The sequence below is a fragment of the Mytilus trossulus genome, unplaced genomic scaffold (genome assembly GCF_036588685.1).
Source record: "Mytilus trossulus isolate FHL-02 unplaced genomic scaffold, PNRI_Mtr1.1.1.hap1 h1tg000024l__unscaffolded, whole genome shotgun sequence".
NCBI lineage: Eukaryota > Metazoa > Mollusca > Bivalvia > Mytilida > Mytilidae > Mytilus > Mytilus trossulus.
In genome coordinates, this window is record NW_026963290.1 from 7760038 (window position 1) to 7779402 (window position 19365).

Sequence of the window (19365 nt, forward strand, 5' to 3'; positions counted from 1 at the left end):
ATCTATTACAGTATTCCAGAGAATAGCCATAAAGCAAAAAAGGAAGTTTCCGGATGGATATTCAAACCCAGATGAGGACATAGTTGCAACGCCATGACTAAAAAAAGACACGATCAAAAGACAAACAACAGTTCACGGAGCACAACGTAGAAAACTACAGGATGAGAGGAACATCGATCAACTAACGCATTTAATTTGGCAGTTACAATTCTATTGGTGAAAGAAAACACCGCTGAAACGTAATTATATAAGAATATATTGATTATTGACATTTTTTAATGTAAGATGATAGTGAATTCAATTGATTTTTACGACTGTAAGACAGGACCAATGAAAATATACTTGAAACGTAGAATCAGCAGCTACTGCTACAATGTCACCAGTTTGCAACTCAGCCGCAACAACGGAAGTACCGGTCGCTATTGTTTCATCACTAGACATGCGCAAGGTGGATAATGAATTTCCATTGATATGAATAGAAAATTGTGCGTTTGATTTTCTGCCGTTGATCACCACAGTTATATGATATAATCCAGGTTTTTCTGCAGTAAAAACTCCAGACGACCGTATTGCTGACAAGTTTAGTATACCAGTGTGTGATCGAATCTCGTCAAACTTGATTGTCTGACCACTATGACGATCACCATCAACAGAAACACACGCTGTTACTGCCACTGAAAAAAAGGAAAGAAGTTATAAAAACTTTCAAAGTCATATGTCGAAAACAAACTGACATTGTCTTGACAAAAAAAGAAAATATTAGTATTACCGTATCTTGTACAGTTGTAAATGGTATACGAAAAAGAATGAATAGACAGTTTCTTACAGTAAATATGTTAGTAACAATTAGGGAAAATTACCTTCTCAAATGAACTACTTGAGTAAAAGGCACGTAAATATTAAGACCATGTGTACATTGGGATTTTTTTTCTTTGTTTGTATGCCCGTTCGGGATTCTTTGGGTTTACTAGGCTTTCCACAATTGTAAAATTTTGTTCAAAAGTTTTGGGGTTTGTTTGTTTCAGTCTTTTTTTTTCGGTGAAGTAATTTGATACGCCAGACGCATTGCATCTACCTAAGCTGGCCAGGAACGGACATAAATTGGTATGCATGCAATCTGCAAGGTCGAGCGGACCGATATTCATTACCAGTAGAGTCTGTACATCTGTCTTTATGCAAGCATTATATACAAAAACTATTTAATAATCGACATTATCAGATGTGACCGTCAAGAAGGATTAAAAGATATAACAAAGATAAAGGTTTTTTGATAAATTTTGTTTATTAAAAAACATTGTTTCTTTCTCCAATTCTACAAAACTTACTAAATAACAACCAACAATTTCATGCATATCAGCAATTAGTGATCTGTATAAAAAACAGTTTTGCTACATGTGACCACGTAATCTATACACACTCAATATAGACTACCAAAAAAGCAAGAAATGATTTGAGATTATAATACTTGATTACTATGTATTACAAACCTTTCTCCTGACTCAATGCCAACTTTTTATCTAATATGTTACGGGTCTCAGTTTCCTTACGGGCTACTTCTAGTAGGGTGTCCGCATGGGTAGCTGTCTCGTTCAGATTATAATCAACTCGCTCATTCAATCGGAATGTTTGAGCTTCCAGTCTATTTAATACTGTTTGCGTTTCCAAAGTTTTGTTATATAAAACGTCAACAGCATTAGATCGTACGCGTTCGTTTGAATCCAGTATATATGTTTTGGCGCCAATTGCACTAACCTGCGATTGTAACGATTTTACGGTTTGCTGAATCGACGTCAGCAAATGAATTGATTCCTTCTGTTGTTGTTTTAATGCTAAAAATTCCGTTCGTGTGATATGCTGATCATGGTCGGGGGAAGATACCATTTGAGTACTAGCCACGCTAAGTAACGAATATATCAAGGACATCAGAATAAACATGTTGAAACGTTGCTTTCTCTCTAGAAAAATCTTCTAAATAGATAACTGATTTGTGAGTTTTCTATATATATAGTTATGTGTAAGAAATTATCATATGTTTACATAATAATTTGCTTTGTAATGTATCTGTTGATATTTGTTCAGATCAAGTCATATACCCGTGTCACTGATAGAGATAAAATGAAGTGAACGTATTTCCCGTACATTAATTCTAAAAATCTTTAATAGAACTGTTAAAATGTACAGCAGACTCATATTAAAAAGAGATAACAACACGACCATAGAACAGAAGACATTAGAAGGTCACCAGCAGGTCTTCAATGCAGCGAGAAATTTCCGCACCCGGAATGAATAGATGTATATTTCAGTAGCATTTATGCACTTCTAACAGTATACTGTTAAGAAATTCAATACATTTAATCAATGGATAAATTGTCAGTTTGCTCAAATTATCAGTTTTGATTCAATTTTGCTTATACTATAGATTTCTTACAGGATTGAATTGCAGAAAAAGCAAAATTAAGTCAAAATCATCTTGCAAGACATTTTAATTCAATATAACATGGCTATACGTATCTGAAAGTTTTGCTTTTAGATCTTGAGGATAAATATAACATTTGTTAATCTTTTTCCGAGTTTATCATGTTTAATACCAATTTTATACTTAATCCTTTTATCCATAAAATAGAGATGAGGGTTTGTTGCAGTCACTTTTATCCATATAAAGCATAAATAAATTTAGAAATTAGAATCAAGTTAGGTTGCAATTACCTCACACGCTTGTTAACAGATTTTATGGGTTTTTACTGATACAAGTTATTTGAGTAGAGTGAAGTAGAATTGACATCTATCATTTACGGCATGTCGAAACTCAGGAAACTTTTTCCCAAGCACCTTGGTTAAGTTTGACTTCTGAGTAGTTTGATTGACACTAAATATTTTGATTTGCAAAAAAAAATAACCCCTGACCCTAAATAAAAACGTGATCAAATAGAATGAAAATGTATGCCTAGATTAAACAAAAATTATCAAGGTATCTGAAAACACCATAGTCTCAATCAATTTACAAAAAACATAATGATTTGACGCAGGACAACCACTGACAAGGTACCTGGTGATGGACAAATAAATAGTATCACAGGGTTTAACTAATATATATCTCAATTCTTTATGATCAATAGACTAACAAAAAAGTTACATGCCAGAAAAATCAGTAAAAGAAAACATTTTATTTTAAACATAGGATTTGAACCAAAACACAAGCAATAACAAAACTGTTAATCAATCATAGCATAGCGAACCTCAGATTGCTCATCGTTTCTGCAAGCAGATATGGTTTCATGTGATGTTACATTCTTGAATTAAAAACTACTTTAAAGGAGATAGACAGTAATTTACTGTCTTGTGCATAGTTTTAATACAGAAAAGAAAAATTTGTGTATTTTTAATATGCTTGTATTATTCTATTCGAAATTATAACGACTGTCAAACATACAGTTACATTCAGATTTATCAAAATTGATTTTGTTTAAGGAAAATTTCTTTTTTATCTTTTTAATTGTGTGGTATACAAAGAAGAAAATCCATGTATGTCAAAGGAGACAAATTGAAATTGAATGGAGAGGTAAGGTTTTCAAGTTTGCTTCTGTATAACACTTAAATATTCATTTTACTGCATTACTTAATATAATAATAAAATGAAATATTTTAACCGAATACGAAATAAGTCATCCGATTTCGAAAGTCTAGAATTTATCAACCAAATAAAAACAATTTGTAACAATTTAAAATATATCAATAGTCCTTCCGATCTCGATTTGAATTAATTAATAGATAAATCACTTAAAGTTTACCTAAATAAGATTTTTTTGTGATGTGTGTCAGAGGTTTAAGATATAAAGTACATCTTCTTATTTTTATATTTTGAAGCATTAACTTCGTAATTCACCATTTAAGGATCTACCCTGATCTTGACATTTGTACTTCTTTTAACAAAAACTATATTTTCCAATCAAAATATATTTTTGTAACTTATAAATGTCAAGTTCACTAAGAGGACAATCGAAAGAGTGTAACTGCTTTCAAATTTTTTTCTCAAACATTTGTCCTTGTCCTTTAACGTATACTAGTATATGAAATTAAGAAGCATTCGTATTTCATCTGGTACAATTTTAGGGTTGTAAAATCTTGCATAAATGATCTAAGCCGCGATATATAGCTTCTTATCCTGATGCAGGAGAAGTCAAATAGTTATCAAAGGTACCAGACTAATAATTTGACACACTCATCAGTGACGCTCAGATCAAAATCGTTAGAAACCCAAACAAGTATAAAGTTGAAGAGCATAAAGGATAAAAAAAAAATACCAAAAGGCACGGCTAAGGTCATCTAATAGATATAAGAAGATGTGGTGTGAGTGCTTACAAGAAAACTCTCAATCCAAATAACAATTTATGAAAGTAAACCATTATAGTTCAATGTACTGCCTTCAACACGGAGCCTTGGCTCACACCGAACAACAAGCTATAAAGGTTCCAAAATTAATCTATATAAAAACGAGAAACACGTATAAAATACATAAACAAACGACAACTACTGTACATCAGATTCCTGACTTTGCATAAAATTGTACAGTCAACTTGATAATAAAAAAAAAATGTATTGTTTTTTTTTTATTGTCCACTTAAACTAAAAACTGACAAATTATTTAATGTATATAGCTGAATTAAAGTAAAACAATTAGTCATTTTTAAATACATGAGTATGTTCAGTATCCTTTTAGTGACGTTTTTCAATTTTGACTTATATTAGTACCCAGAGAAACAGAACGAAAGATACCAGAGAAACAGTCCAACTTATAAATCGAAAATAAACTGCCAACGCACGGCTTAAAATAAAAAAGAACAAACAGAAAAATTATTGTACACAAGAAACAACATAGAAAACTAAAGACTGAGCAACAGGAACCCCACCAAAACTTGGAGGTGATCTCATGTGCTCCGGAAGGATAAGCAAATCCTGCTACACATGTGGCACTCTCGTGTTGCTTATGTTATTACAAACCCGGTATGTAATAACTATGAAAAAATGTAATTTGGATTTTTATAAACTTTTAATTAATTTTCACAACTGTCATACAAGACCAATGGGTATATACTTGGAATGTAGAATCAGCAGTAACTGATATGACGTCACCAATCTGTAGTTCAGCCACAACAACAGAAGTACCGGTCGCAATAAAATCATCACTTGACATGCGCAAAGTAGATAATGTATTTCCGTTTACATGAATAGAAAATTGTGCATTCGCTTTTCGTCCATTGATCACCGCAGATATATGATATAAACCAGGTTTTTCAGTTGTGAAAACTCCAGAAGATCTTATCGAAGAAAAGTTTATTATTCCAATGTGAAATCGTATCTCATCGAACTTGATTATCTGTCGGCTTTGTCGTTCGCCATCAGTAGACACACACATTGTTACTGCCACTGAAATGATAAAAGATGATTCATAAGTACCACAGTGCTTTGTTAAGGTGAAAACAAAAATTTCAACAAAGAAATACAAATCAGTACACTTTATACACCTCAAACAAATGCCTTTGACAAATATCAAGGTCTAATTGATTCTGATCAAATATAGATTAGTAGAGTACCACCATCAACATCAAAGGCTATAAAAATAAATCTGAGCTATCAAAATGAACTGTCACATATTGATCAAATATTTCGGAATTTTGGGTCATCAATGCTCTTCGTACTTAACTTTTTTGTTGTAGCCATTTTTCTCATTTTTTATTCCAGCGCCAATAATGAGACTTTTGTAGAAGATACAAGTGTCTGGCTTTCAAAATTTAAATCCTGGTATCTATGACGAGTTTATGTACAAGATATCTATTTCGGACTATTTCTTTAAAAAGGGGAAATACACGTTAGGGTTAATTTGTGTAAAATTTGGGCTAAAACTATGTTACGAAAACAAGAGAAAATGTCAAAATATCAAAATCAGGGAAATATCATTTGAAACTACAAACCTCTTTCCTGGCTCAATGCTATTTGTTTATTTAGTGTCTCATGATTCACAATTCCCGTACGGGTGATCTCTTGTAAAGTTTCCTCATGGGCACTCGTCTCATTTCGGTTGAGTTCAAGTTGTTCTTTCAATTGCTGTGTTTGAATATCAAGGCTCGTCAAAACTTTCTCTGTTTCGAATGTTTTATTATATAACACGTCTATGGCATTAGCACGCACACGTTCGTTCGAATCAAGGACGAATGTTTTGACAGCAACTGTTTTCACCTGAGTCTGTAACGCTGTAACAGTCTTCTGTAATGACGTCAGTAACTGAAGGGTTTCATGTTGTTGCTTCTTTATTGCCAAATATTCTCTGTTTATGTACGACTGGCTTGGTGTCGTTTGTGTACTTATCTGAATAAATAACGAATACAATAAACATGCACTTAACACGTTATTTGTATACGACATAGCAATTGCCGGGTGAGATTACTGAAGGATACTAAATAAAGTGTGTGGTAGTAAACAGATATATGTAGGGTATCATCATATGATAACAAAATGGAAATATGTTTTTGCTTTGTAATGGACCCGTATCTGATATGTGTATACGTAATCACATGTCTCTGAGCTCACGAGTCAAATTTAATTAAATTTTGTTTTATATCAACTTACAAACCTGCTCATGCATTCTTCATTGTTACTAGAACACACCCGCGAAATCGCGGTCATTAAGAGCGTAGTTTAAAGTATGTAAAGTGTTGTTGGAAGAATTTTGTAAAATATTGACTGACTGGAGAATTTCAGCAAAAGTATCATAAGTCATAGGTTATTGGGGATAGGAAAATGCTTTTTTTTTTATCCCCCCTCCTTTATTTTCAATATTCCCATTTTTTGGTTTTCTATCAATTTAATAGGAACATACATTTAGTATGTTATGAACATTCAAGTAAGGAGCCTGTAATTTAGTGGTTGTTGTTTGTTTATGTGTTACATATTTGTTTTTCGTTCATTTTTTTGTACATAAATAAGGCCGCTAGTTTTCTGGTTTGAATTGGTTTACATTGTCAGTTCGGGGCCTTTTAAAGCTGAGTATGCGGTATGGGCTTGCTCGTTGTTGAAGGTCGTACGGTAACCTATAATTGTTAATATCTGTGTCATATTGGTCTCTTGTGGAGAGTTGTCCCAACATGGCAATCATACCACATCTGCTAAATGGTATTAAAAATTCACATGAATATTTTTAGCGCTTATCTGTATATTATGAACATTCATTACTATATAAATATGGTATATTTACTTTCAATTCTAAGTAAACTAATCGATCCATAGTGGTCATTGATATAGTATATAGACCCTCTCTATTTAATAAACTCTGTGACTGTGGATAGTAAACTTGAAAAATTATAGCAGATAGAATTCTGAAAATACACTTTATTCTTTCTATATGTATGTTCAAAGTATACCGAAAAACACAAAACGGAAGTCTAATCTGACTTAAAATTTCGTTCAATGACGGGACAATATCCGGATGAATTTTTTCTCGTTTTGCTCCAAAAATAACTCAATCTGAATAATCATATGAATGGATGACAAATGGCACTATGCACTGTACCTATAGGACACAGAGGCGTGTTGATCAATTAATTGTGGAAACAAGAGAAGCGACACCCAAAATGAGGTCTTCTCGTTTAATAGTATAGAAGATTCAACGCAAAACAATTATCTAAGAAACATTCGGGCTCGGGGATCTGAACATCCCTTTTTGTTCGGAGGCCTTTTAATATCAATATTAACTTATCATTGAACTTTTACTATCACAAAATCAATGACAAAAGTTCTCCTTTAAATATATGGTATCATTAGCCAGGTTGTCAGCACTTTTGTGCTAAAATGAAAAATAATAAATATGTTAATTTTCTGTAAATCTACTATGTTTAGAAAATGTGCCTTGACGTAAAACCTTAATGTGTTTATAACAGCAGGTATATATTGACATAGTTGTATTTGGAACAACCTTTCACATTTTTTATTTGTAAGCCTCTTTAATTTGGTATTTGATTGGCCTTCAAACTGTTTTGATTCGAACTCCACTGATGAGTCTGATGGATAGTGTGTCTGGCCTAAAAAGTAATAAACTTGGTATATTTGATGAGCTTTTTCATCTAATGGTCTGGAATATCTATTTTTTATCATTTAATATGAAATGAGTAGTGTGAATGGCAAATGTCTTAACTCGTATTTTTTATCAGCAAGTTTCATAGTTAAACATAAGAATAAATATGTTTATTTAATAATAGTGTTTTAATAATAGTTTGATTCCGATGTTCTCGAGTTAAGCTGACAAACTTCACTAATTCTATTTCGGACTTTATTGTTTTCGAATGTTTTTTGGTAACCAAATAATTTCTATGGCTTTTAATATCACTATTATACTCAGAATTGTCTTTCCTATTCTTTCTTTTTGTTCCAACTCTAAAGGTTAACGAAGAAAATCGTTTTGTTCTAGGTAGTATGTGCACAACTAACCTAATTTGAAGCATTTCCGTACCACACAATGTATGAATAATATTTAAAACAAACAAATTATTCTACATCTTGCGAATTTTCTTTATAGACTATATCTCATTTTGATTCAGTTATATGTTCCGGAGTTTATAGATGAGCCAGATCAAATCAGCCTTTGTGTGCGGGATCTTCCCTATGCGTTGAAGAACCCATTGGGCTGTTTTTGTTCTTTGGTCTGGGTTTTGTCTCTTTGTCACATTCCACGTTTCAATTCTCAGTTCTACATCATGCATGATGTGTATGACGATACTTAAATATCAATCAATATATGTTATGCAATAAGGCTTATTTTGTTTCAAAGAAGTCTAATATTACGGATGCAACTCGTGCAATAAAAAATGTCTTACTTGCTCTAAGCAACTGAGTATAAATACGTGGGATTATTGTTGCTAAGACTTAACTTGTTCTACATAATGTGGTGTTGCCATTTGCTTGACCTTTAATTATGACTATATCAATGCTTCTCTTCTAATTTTATTTCATTAGTGCTAAGGATAAAGATAAAAAAGTAACTACAACAACTTGATATTTCCAACTGTATCGAACGGAAAATATAAGCATGCTTATCTAGGATAAAATAACCAATAACGTTATGGTAATAACACGGATTGACGTCATTGTCGAAGGGAAAAGAATTTAATTTGTTTAATGAGAAGATATTTATTTTCACGACCTTGAATATAGATAATCTCCAGTCTGTATGCACAATAATGTACTTTAATGTACATTTACATACTTTTTATAAACATGTTTTTGACATTATCCATTAAATCTAATAAAGGTTATTCCAAGGTTATTCAAAAATGATGGCATTAGTTCTAGATAGGTGCGTCGTTTTTTTTTTATTTCAGGGATTTATAACAGAACATTTACATAAAACATGTTTGACATGTTATTGCAAATTGATTGTTAACTCGATGTCTTTTGCATGTATTTAATCTGCAACTATGAAAGGCCTTTTGGGTCACATTGTTTTGATCCGTTTGCTTGATTGTGTCTGAGCAATCGCACTAGAGCAACACGCAATAGTCCATGCTGGTACCCTAGAGTATCACAAAGCAGTTTGTTTGCATATCTTAAAGCTCGTTTGTGCACGCTGTAGTAAAACGTTGCAACTGAACGGTAAACATGTTTGAGTCCTCCAAAGAATAGTACCGTAAAAAACTGTCATCCCTACCCTTCACTGATAGTTTCATGCATCAATAGTCCTTAATTGCTTAACCAATTTTGATGAAATATGAAATTGCAGTACAATATAAGTTTGTGTATAAGGATAGCTTTGACCGTTATGGAATAACCGTTTCACAAATGATTTCGGATATGTTCCTTACGTCGTAACTACAATCCCCTTCCCTTTCATGAATTTGACCTATCGAATTAGACTATTTACCGGATTTGTAATCACATAAGCAACACGACGGGTGCCGCATGTGGAGCAGGATCTGCTTACCCTTCCGGAGCACCTGAGATCACCCCTAGTTTTTGGTGGGGTTCGCGTTGTTTATTCTTTAGTTTTCTATGTTGTGTCATGTGTACTATTGTTTTTCTGTTTGTCTTTTTCATTTTTAGCCATGGCGTTGTCAGTTTGTTTTAGATTTACGAGTTTGACTGTCCCTTTGGTATCTTTCGTCCCTCTTTTGAAATTGATGTACTTGTGTTTCGTCTCTAAAAGGTTCTGACTATCATCCTCATTTACGCAGGTAACACATGTTTGTTCGATTTCGTATGAAAAACTTTGAATTTGAATTCCGTATGGCAAATGTTGAGTGTTTGAGCTTTTCACAAGATATTCTTGAACAGAAGACATACGCAAACGAAGTGTTTCACTTTGACTGAATCTACAAATACTATCATCAAAGCATTGCTCTATCGAACTGGTCTAAAACTGTGTTGTGACCGGAACAGCCTTCATAATGCAACAAGATGGTTATGTTCCGGACCATATGAGTATCTGGACCATACGCGTATGGTCATGACCATATGGGTATATACTCATATGGTCCGACCATACGCGTATGGTCGGGGTAATCAACACGTATACTTTTAAACTCTTCATTTGGTGTGACCCTTCTGGTTGTAACGTCACTAAAATGTCATTTTATTATTATATTAAAACAACTTATTAAAAAAAACACAGTTTTACACAGTTACTATTACTTACTATTTGTAAGTACAATTATAAGAAGATGTCAAAATCAAATGAACATATTTTAAAAGGAATTTTATTGTTAAAAGTAGTTTACATCACCGACAATGAGCATGCTATTTATTTAAAGATCATGACATTTTTTAAGACATTTTTGATAAGCAAAATATTAAAAGTGTGTGTTTCATTATTTTTTTCTATTCTTTATTTCTATATTTCTATTTTAATCTTTATTATAAGACCGGTAAAATAGCATTAAAGATCTATGAAATAGCCACTGCTTTTATTTAATTTGATCTGTAATATTTATTTTACGATATTGGAGATCTAGAGTTTCTTAAAAACACCGTAGACACATTTTAACTGTCCCAATCGATATCACTGCACGCAGCCAAAACAAGCAATCGCAGAAAAGCTACATGTATGGTACCGTGTGAAGGTCATTCGAAATATACAAAAGTATACACGCATACAATTAGCGTAGAAAACTAAGATCAACTGACTGTGGCATCAATATTTAATGTTTATGTAGCTTTTGAAATGTAAAACTAATTCATTTTTTTTATAAACACATTTGTTTTTAAGATAAAGTTGATTGTTTTATTTCTATTGTATATTTGAAAAAAATACCTATATGGTCCAAATATTCATATGGTCCGGCCCGTTAATGACCAAACGAGTATAATACTCATATGGTCATGACCATACGCGTATGGTCCAAATACTCATATGGTCCGGAACAGTTATATAGCATTTGAACTACTCTAAGGGAGCTACTTTTTGATTTTTATGGGGGACTAGGATGACATTTGAAAACAAGATAGGACAGCAGTTTTGAGTTAAAAAAAAAAAGGCAGGATGAGCAACTAGATCATCCTAGTCCCCAACCCTCATAAACATCTCAAATGGAAGCTCCCTTACGCTCAATGAAAATGTTTGTCATGTGACAATTAGGTCTAAACTTAAAGCTTTATTTTAAGTGGACAACTTTTACTTATCCATTGTTGATAAAAGTAAGTATGATTGGTAACGTTGACAATATATAAACGATCACAGTGACATGAAATCAGACATTAATTAATTTTTGATTACGGTTGTTTTTCTATCAGTTAATAATAGTCATTTTCTACTTATATCAGATAAAATTAGATTCTCATTTGATTATATATTAATGTCAACCATATTTATATCAATTCATGTGAAGTCCATATATAACTCCCCAGGGTTTCTGGGTAAAAATGTTGGACATTTATAAATGTCTTGCCGTGCTAAAATACACCACCCAGTCAGTAACTCGTTTAAAAGGGGTTTTACATATGTTTTTATGTGCTTCTCCGTTTTTTAATGTTCCTGGGAGTGTGGTAATATGTGTTTTATATGACAATAAAAACCCGGTTTGACATGCCATTTTCTTCGAAAAGTACCTGAACCAAGTGAGGAATAGTTGTTTCCCGCTCGTTCCGTTGATCAGCAACGTTTGACTTTGCCAGTTTGTATGTACTTGAGTATATTTAAGTACGGTATTTTTGTTTAAATTGTTTTACTGCTGACCATAACACATTAATTCCAAATTAAATTTTCATAGATTTGTGAGTCAACATTCACGACAGTATCATAGGATCGCTATAAAGTTTATTTAGTAAAACATGATTATTGACTCTTTTTTTCTCTCATGGTAATACTCCTATTGCAGATGAGTGTTTTATTTTGTTTTTTACAATACGTAATGGGTGCTCATGTAGTTTTGTACAATAATTAATGGGTGCTGATGTAGTTTTTTACAATAAGTAATGGGTGCTCATGTAGTTTTTTTTACAATACGTAATGGGTGCTCATGTAGTTTTTTACAATAAGTAATGGGTGCTCATGTAGTTTTTTACAATAAGTAATGGGTGCTCATGTAGTTTTTACAATACGTAATGGGTGCTCATGTAGCTTTTTACAATACGTAATGGGTGCTCATGTAGTTTTTTACAATACGAAATGGGTGCTCATGTAGTTTTTTTACAATAAGTAATGGGTGCTCATGTAGTTTTTTACAATACGTAATGGGTGCTCATGTAGTTTTTTACAATAAGTAATGGGTGCTCATGTAGTTTTTTACAATAAGTAATGGGTGCTCATATAGTTTTTTACAATAAGTAATGAGTTCTAATGTAGTTTTTTACAATAAGTAATGGGTGCTCATGTTGCTTCAGATTTGATTGGTGTGCTTTAACACAGTTGTTTGTACAGACCTTGGAATCTTTATGTTGACTGACAAAACATCGTACGTATATGTATAGTATAAGTATCTGAATAGTAAACTACTAATACATTGTAAAAGTATTGATAGTGGCATATCAGTTTACGAGCTAAGTGTAAATATAAACAAACGTTTACGCCAAGGTGTTGTAATTGAATTAAAGAAAAGTAAATGTGCCTTATCACCAACTATTTATAATGCGCGGCATTTTAAGTACAGCTATCTAGTCAGAAATGCATCAGAATGGCTGAAACGTTTATATATAATCTCCTACTACTGCATAAATGTGTCTTTGACGTCAGAGTATACGCATTGTTAACTTTAATGAAAAAGTATATTTATCATATCTTTTTCCTCACTTAACGATCATAATTCTACGGCAAACGTTTCAATATGATTCTAGACTAACAAAAGCTAATGCTGAACGTGAGTCAGCAGAACTGAACTTGACAACACAAGTCTATTGTTTACGTTAAGCAGCTTATTTCCGTATCATAAAATTCTGTTACTAAACTATACTTTATGATAAAAACAGGAAATGTTTCGTTTTTATATTGAAGAATTGTAATCGGAGGGGAGTGGGCATTATTAGTCGGTATCTTTTCGACTTATTGGTTTTGTTTCTTGTTCTGTTATATTCTGTTCCATTTTTATCAATTGTGTACTTTGACATACGTCAACGTTTTAACATCTTATTTGATAATTTCCTAGTATTTAGCAATTTAAAAAAATGTGTATTATTTGATTTTTATGTTTTGTTTATAATGTAGATAGTTTGAAAGAGAGAGAATAAAAATTATATAGATATAACTTGATAATAAAATCACCAGCTATCAATGTAATGATTGCAATGGGTGATGAATGAAAACATGTTTCACTATAAGAGAATCCCATGGGAGAATAACTGATGTTAACGTACTTTACATTGCTATCTCTTCTTCTCTGAAATAACTAGTTTTAACTAGAGATCCTTTGACGTCATAGGTTTTGAATCAATAGTGTAAAACGATAAAAGAATGTTTGTTTTCTTTTCCATTTTTCTCTTAAGAATGATGCTCTTTACAAATTACTTCATCTGTGAATACCGATTCAACAAATAATGTAAGTATATTGCCAAGGTGGAATAGCTAAAACCTTATCTGATGACGTCACTATCTTTATCTATCAACATGTTTTATTATTTAGTTTCGATTGTTTTAGAACTCTGCTGCATGCTTTCTATTGAAATACAACATTGTTTTTCTTGTTGTTGTAATTTGCAAATTATATTTACATCATTCTGTTCTTTATGAGAAAAGTATAAACAAAACTTTAATGAGACGCATCAACTCCATCAACTCAAAAGACATGCAAAGGCAAACAAACGTTGTTCCTAATAAACAAGTTTTTTTTAATACGGAAGGCTTAACATCTCCCCCTTTTGAATAGGATTTGTGAACAAAACGGAACAATTGATCTTTAGGTGGTAAAAAAAACAAAAACCACGAAAATTAATACCGAAAAAGAACTATCTGGTTGACAATTGGAGGCGATATTATACATAACTAAATATACTTTGTTTTATAGTTGTATATATATCCTTATGACGATCATTATGTGAAAATTTCCGTTCATCTCTTTCTCAAACGTCTAAGCTTTTCCCAATAGCTGCAAGTGTAGGACCCGTAAACAGTACGATGAATCTTTTACTACCAATGATTTGCCTTTCTTTTGTTTGTTGCTGTATTCAAGACCGGTTGGTGGCCTTCGGCTGTTGTCTGCTCTTTGGTCGGGTTGTTGTCTGTTTGACACATTACCCATTTCCGTTCTCAATTTTATGAAGATGTTATCTTGTTCTGGTAACATGATGACATGTTCGTTCTAATAATAGGACACTAGTTTTGTTACATTTGCTGATCCTAAAGCACCTGGATACTGTTGCTGATAACATCCCTTAATAAAGATGTAAATTGAAGGGTGTGTTGATTCAAACAAAGTACACTCCATCACGGTAATCATAAGACCAGGTTAAATGAGTTTAAATAGATTGTTATTATCAATTGATTACTGCTTTCTTTGATTGGCATCCACATTGGAAGCAGTTGATATAGAATATCATATTTTCATTGTAATCTGTGATTAGTATTGCAAGTTTCTGTTTATAATATCTTATCTCTCTTTAGATGTAAACAATGCATTAGAAACAATAATCTAGTCTAGATTTAATCCTGAATGAAAATACACAATTGCCAGTTGATACTTTCCCAATCGGCACTAATCTTCTTGTTAATCAGTGAATTGATTCAACGATACATGTAAGATTGATTCGCAGTGCGTACATTTGTACTTAGTGACAGTGAGTTTACGATCTTTTTATTTTCTAGTATTGTCTCAATGTGTTTATATAATGGCAGGAGGTACCAAGGGGTAAAAAAAAATATACCAAGGGCACAAAAGGGAAAAGATATCAGTCGGACAAAAAGAGAAAAAATACAAATGGAAGAAATAGGAAAAGATACCAAGGGTACTTAAAGAAAATAATACCTATGGATGAAAAAGATACCAAGGGGACAAAAAGGAAAAGTTAATAAAGGGTCAAAAAGGAAAAAGATACCAAGGGTACAAAAGGGAAAAGATATTAAGGCTACAAAAAGGAGAACACACCGAAGGGTCAACAAGGAAAAAAACACCAAAAAACCAAAATATAGAAGATACCAGTGGGCCAGAAAGAAAAGATACCAAGGGAGGAAAAAGGAAAAGATACCAAAAGGGCCAAAAAAGAAGACACCATATAGGAAGAAAAAAGGAAAAATAAAAGCAACAATAGTATACCGCTGTTCAAAACTCGTAAATCTATGGACAAAGAACAAAATCGGGGTAACAAACTAAAACTGAGGGAAACGCATTAAATATAAGAGGAGAACAACCACACAACATTAAAATGTAACACACACAGAAACGGACTAAGTTTAAAAGATATCAAATGGCAAAAAAAAGAAAAGATATCAAAGGAGGGAAAAGAAAAATATACCAAAAAGGGGAGAGGATATACCAATGGAGAAAAAAAAAGTACTACTGGAACAAAAATGAAACGTTATACAGGAGGCAAAGTGGAAAATATAACAAAGATATATAAAAAGAAAAGACACCAAACGGCTAAGAAGGAAAAGATACCAAAGGTCAAAAGAGGAAAAGATACCAAAGGGACAAAAAAGGGAAAAGATCACAAGGACAAAAGAGAAAAGATACCAAAGGCCCAAAAATGAAAAAAACACAAAAGGTCTAGCATGGAAAAGATACTATGGGATAAAAAAAGGAAGAGATACCAAGGAGACAAATATCAACAGATGCAATGGGACAAAAAAGGAGAGAAACCAAATGGCAAAAAAAAAATATCAAGGGGGGAGGAAAAGATACTAAATGAGGGAAAAGAAATACCAAAGGGCATATAGAGAAAAGATACCAAGAAAGGAAAAAGGAAAAGATACCAAGGATACGACAAGAAAAAGACATCAAGGAAGGAGAAAGAAAAAGATACAAAGGGACAAAAGGTAAAAGTTACTAAGGGGGCAAAAAGCAAATATATCAAAAAAAGGGGGGGGGGGGTATATATCAATGGAGAAAAAAGGAAAAGATACGACTGGGACAAAAAGAAAACGATACAAAGGAGACAAATAAGATAATATACCAAGGGTATAAAAAAAGAAAGTCACCAAAAGGACCAAAAAGGAAAAAAACACCAAAAGACCAAAAAGATTCAAAGAGGACAAAAAAGAAAAGATACTAAGTGGACAAAAAGGGGACAATGCCAAGGGGACTAAAAGAAAAATATAACAAGGGTATAAAAAAGAAAAGACACCAAAGGGACAAAGAGGAAAAGATACAAAGGGGACAAAAACATGATGTCAAAGGGCCTAAAAGGAAAAGATACCAAAACCAAACAATGAAAGACACACAAAAAATTGGAAAAGGTACTACGGGACAAAAAGAAACAGAATCCAAAGGGACAAGGAAACAAATACGACGGGAACAGAAAGGAAAAGATACCAAGGAAGGAAAAAGAAAAAGATACCAAGAGGCAAAGGTAAAAGATACTGAGGGACAAAAAGAAAAATATACCGAAAAAAGGGAGGGGGTATACTAAGGGGGCAAAAAGCAAAATATATCAAAAGGGAGGGGGATATATCAATAGAGAAAAAAAGGAAAAGATACTACTGGGACAAAAAGAAAACGATACAAAGGAGACTAAAAAGAGAATATACCCATGTATAAAAAATAAAGACCCCAAAGGACCAAAAAGGAACATACTCCAAAGGACCAAAAAGGAAAAGACACCAAAAGGCCAAAAAGAAAAAGATACCAAGGGGACAAAAGGGAAAATATTTAGAAGGGCCAAAAAGGAAAAGACAACAAAGTGCCAAAAGGGAAAGATACCAAAGGACCAAAAAAGGAAAAGACACTTAAGGGTCAAAAAAGAAAAGATACCATGGGGACATAAGAAAAAGATACCAAGGGTAGAAAAAGGAAAAGATACCAAGGGAGGCAAAAAGGAAGAAATACAAAAGGTCCAAAAATACAGATACCAAGGAAACAAAAAGAAAAAGATACCAAGGGGCCAAACGGAAGAGATACCAAGGGAACAAAAAAAGAAAGATACCAAGGGAGGAAAATGGAAAAGATACCAAGGATGAAAAATGGAAAAGATACCAATGGGCTTAAAAGGAAACGATACCAAGGATACAAAAAGGAAAAGATATCCAGGGAACAAAACAGGAAAGGATACCAAGGGGACAAAAAAAAACAGATACGAAGGGGACAAAAGGAAAAGATACCAAGGGGACAAAAAGGAAAAGATACGAAGAAAGAAAAAAGGGAAAGATATCAAGAAAGGAAAAAGTAAGAGATAACAGTGATACAAAAAGGGAAACTCTTGATGTTGCGTATGATTAGTATTGCATCTTTCATGTAATCAAAAAACACCACTCTCATCATTTGCCCATTAAACGAAATGTTTCATTACAGATTCAACCTCGATATCAGTTACATTAGAACTATGTAATGTAGGAAACGTGTCTGGTGTCAACATTTAATCATAGAAATAGGTTCAGAGGTATCAATTACATTATAGATATGTAATGTAGGAAACGTATCCGGTGACAACATGTAATAATATAAATAGGTTCAGTGGTAGCTTGACACATAAAATCGAGAATGTGTCTGGAGATCAGAAGTAAACGTGAAAGTATGCAAGATGCTCTCAAAAATCAAATTTTAAGGAAAGTACATCTCTTTATTTGTATTTCGATCGAGAGAGAGAAAAAAAGATAGAGAAAAAGACACTGATAAGTTCTGCTCTATCTATAGCTTATATCTGTCTGTATCTGTATCGTTACGTCGAAGGTACCAATACTGGCTTTTACTCGACGGGAGAGAGAGCGCATATTGACGGCGTTGGAAGCTGTTTTGAAGCTCTCAACTGACTTGGTGCACACTATTGCTTCTTCCAGTTGGTTCCAATGAGTAACAGTCTTGACAAAGAACGAGTTCTTAAATTGTTCAGTTTTACAGTTTGTAGTATCAATTGCCTTTGAGTTGTTTTTAACTGAGTTGGTAACTATGTTTGTGCTCTCAAAGTCTATGTTGTAAATGTGTGTCTTGGTTATTTCCAAGTAAAAGAATATTGTTATTTATTGTAATAAGAGAGTTTATATAAGTTGACAGAAGTTAGTTCTAGTGTTTAGTATATCGAATGAGTAATTAACGTACGTTTTACTTTATGTTATTAGTTGTATCGATAACGTCGTATATGGCGCAACTTTGTCATGTATTGTTCAAAACGTTACCGTTGGGTCAATATTTTAAGCGTGAACCCAAAAGTGTTCATTTGCGAGCTCTTAACTGGAACAATTAACATGTCTAGATTTAATTATGCATAAGATTGTATTATTATAATCATTTTGAGTCGAGGACTCCTATATTTTATGTAAGCGTTTTACGTTATGTTTTTCTTCCTGCTTAGAATATTTACTTCCGGTAATTTGAAATAAATACCAGTGCAACGTCACGTTCGTTAGTCTTTGCTGTGCTTACGTTTGGCTTGCAGCAGGGCTCATCCCGGGGGGTCCTAGAGGTAAGAAGCAGCGCATTAGCTGTATGCCTTGCATTTTATTTATATTGTCTTTGAAATGTGTAAGATAATCCCAGTTGACCCGTACGAAAATACACGAGAAAGATTGTTATTTTAGTAGCTTCGCCCCGTATGTTTATTATATATATTATTGTTGGAATATTGTACTTGTATGGAAACATTTCGGCTGTTTAATAAAAGTATCATTTTTACTATTAATCATTTATTCACGCTACCAATGATGAGAATTTACAGACAACAGTTTGGACGTCCGTATTTATTTATTACCCCGTGTATTTACTAGTTTTATGAGTATTCGTATTTGCTGGCTTTATAACTATATCAAAACAT

General features: G+C 32.9%; 3 protein-coding genes across 3 annotated transcripts; 1 reads left to right on the forward strand and 2 right to left on the reverse strand.

The window, feature by feature from the left end:
- Positions 1-279: 279 nt before the first annotated feature.
- On the reverse strand, positions 280-1991 carry LOC134698989 (uncharacterized). Its single transcript, XM_063560677.1, has 2 exons — positions 1488-1991; positions 280-674 (listed from the first exon to the last, which is right to left on the reverse strand). The coding sequence occupies exons 1-2, from the start codon at positions 1933-1935 to the stop codon at positions 298-300; spliced, it is 825 nt and encodes a 274-aa protein (XP_063416747.1). The 5' UTR covers positions 1936-1991; the 3' UTR covers positions 280-297.
- Positions 1992-5011: 3020 nt separating this feature from the next.
- LOC134698909 (uncharacterized) lies at positions 5012-6440 on the reverse strand. The gene is made up of 2 exons (XM_063560588.1): positions 5970-6440; positions 5012-5424 (listed from the first exon to the last, which is right to left on the reverse strand). The coding sequence occupies exons 1-2, from the start codon at positions 6418-6420 to the stop codon at positions 5048-5050; spliced, it is 828 nt and encodes a 275-aa protein (XP_063416658.1). The 5' UTR covers positions 6421-6440; the 3' UTR covers positions 5012-5047.
- A 9867-nt stretch (positions 6441-16307) lies between these two features.
- Positions 16308-17578, forward strand: LOC134699086 (histone-lysine N-methyltransferase, H3 lysine-79 specific-like). Its single transcript, XM_063560771.1, has 2 exons — positions 16308-16438; positions 17080-17578. The coding sequence occupies exons 1-2, from the start codon at positions 16308-16310 to the stop codon at positions 17576-17578; spliced, it is 630 nt and encodes a 209-aa protein (XP_063416841.1).
- Positions 17579-19365: the final 1787 nt, after the last annotated feature.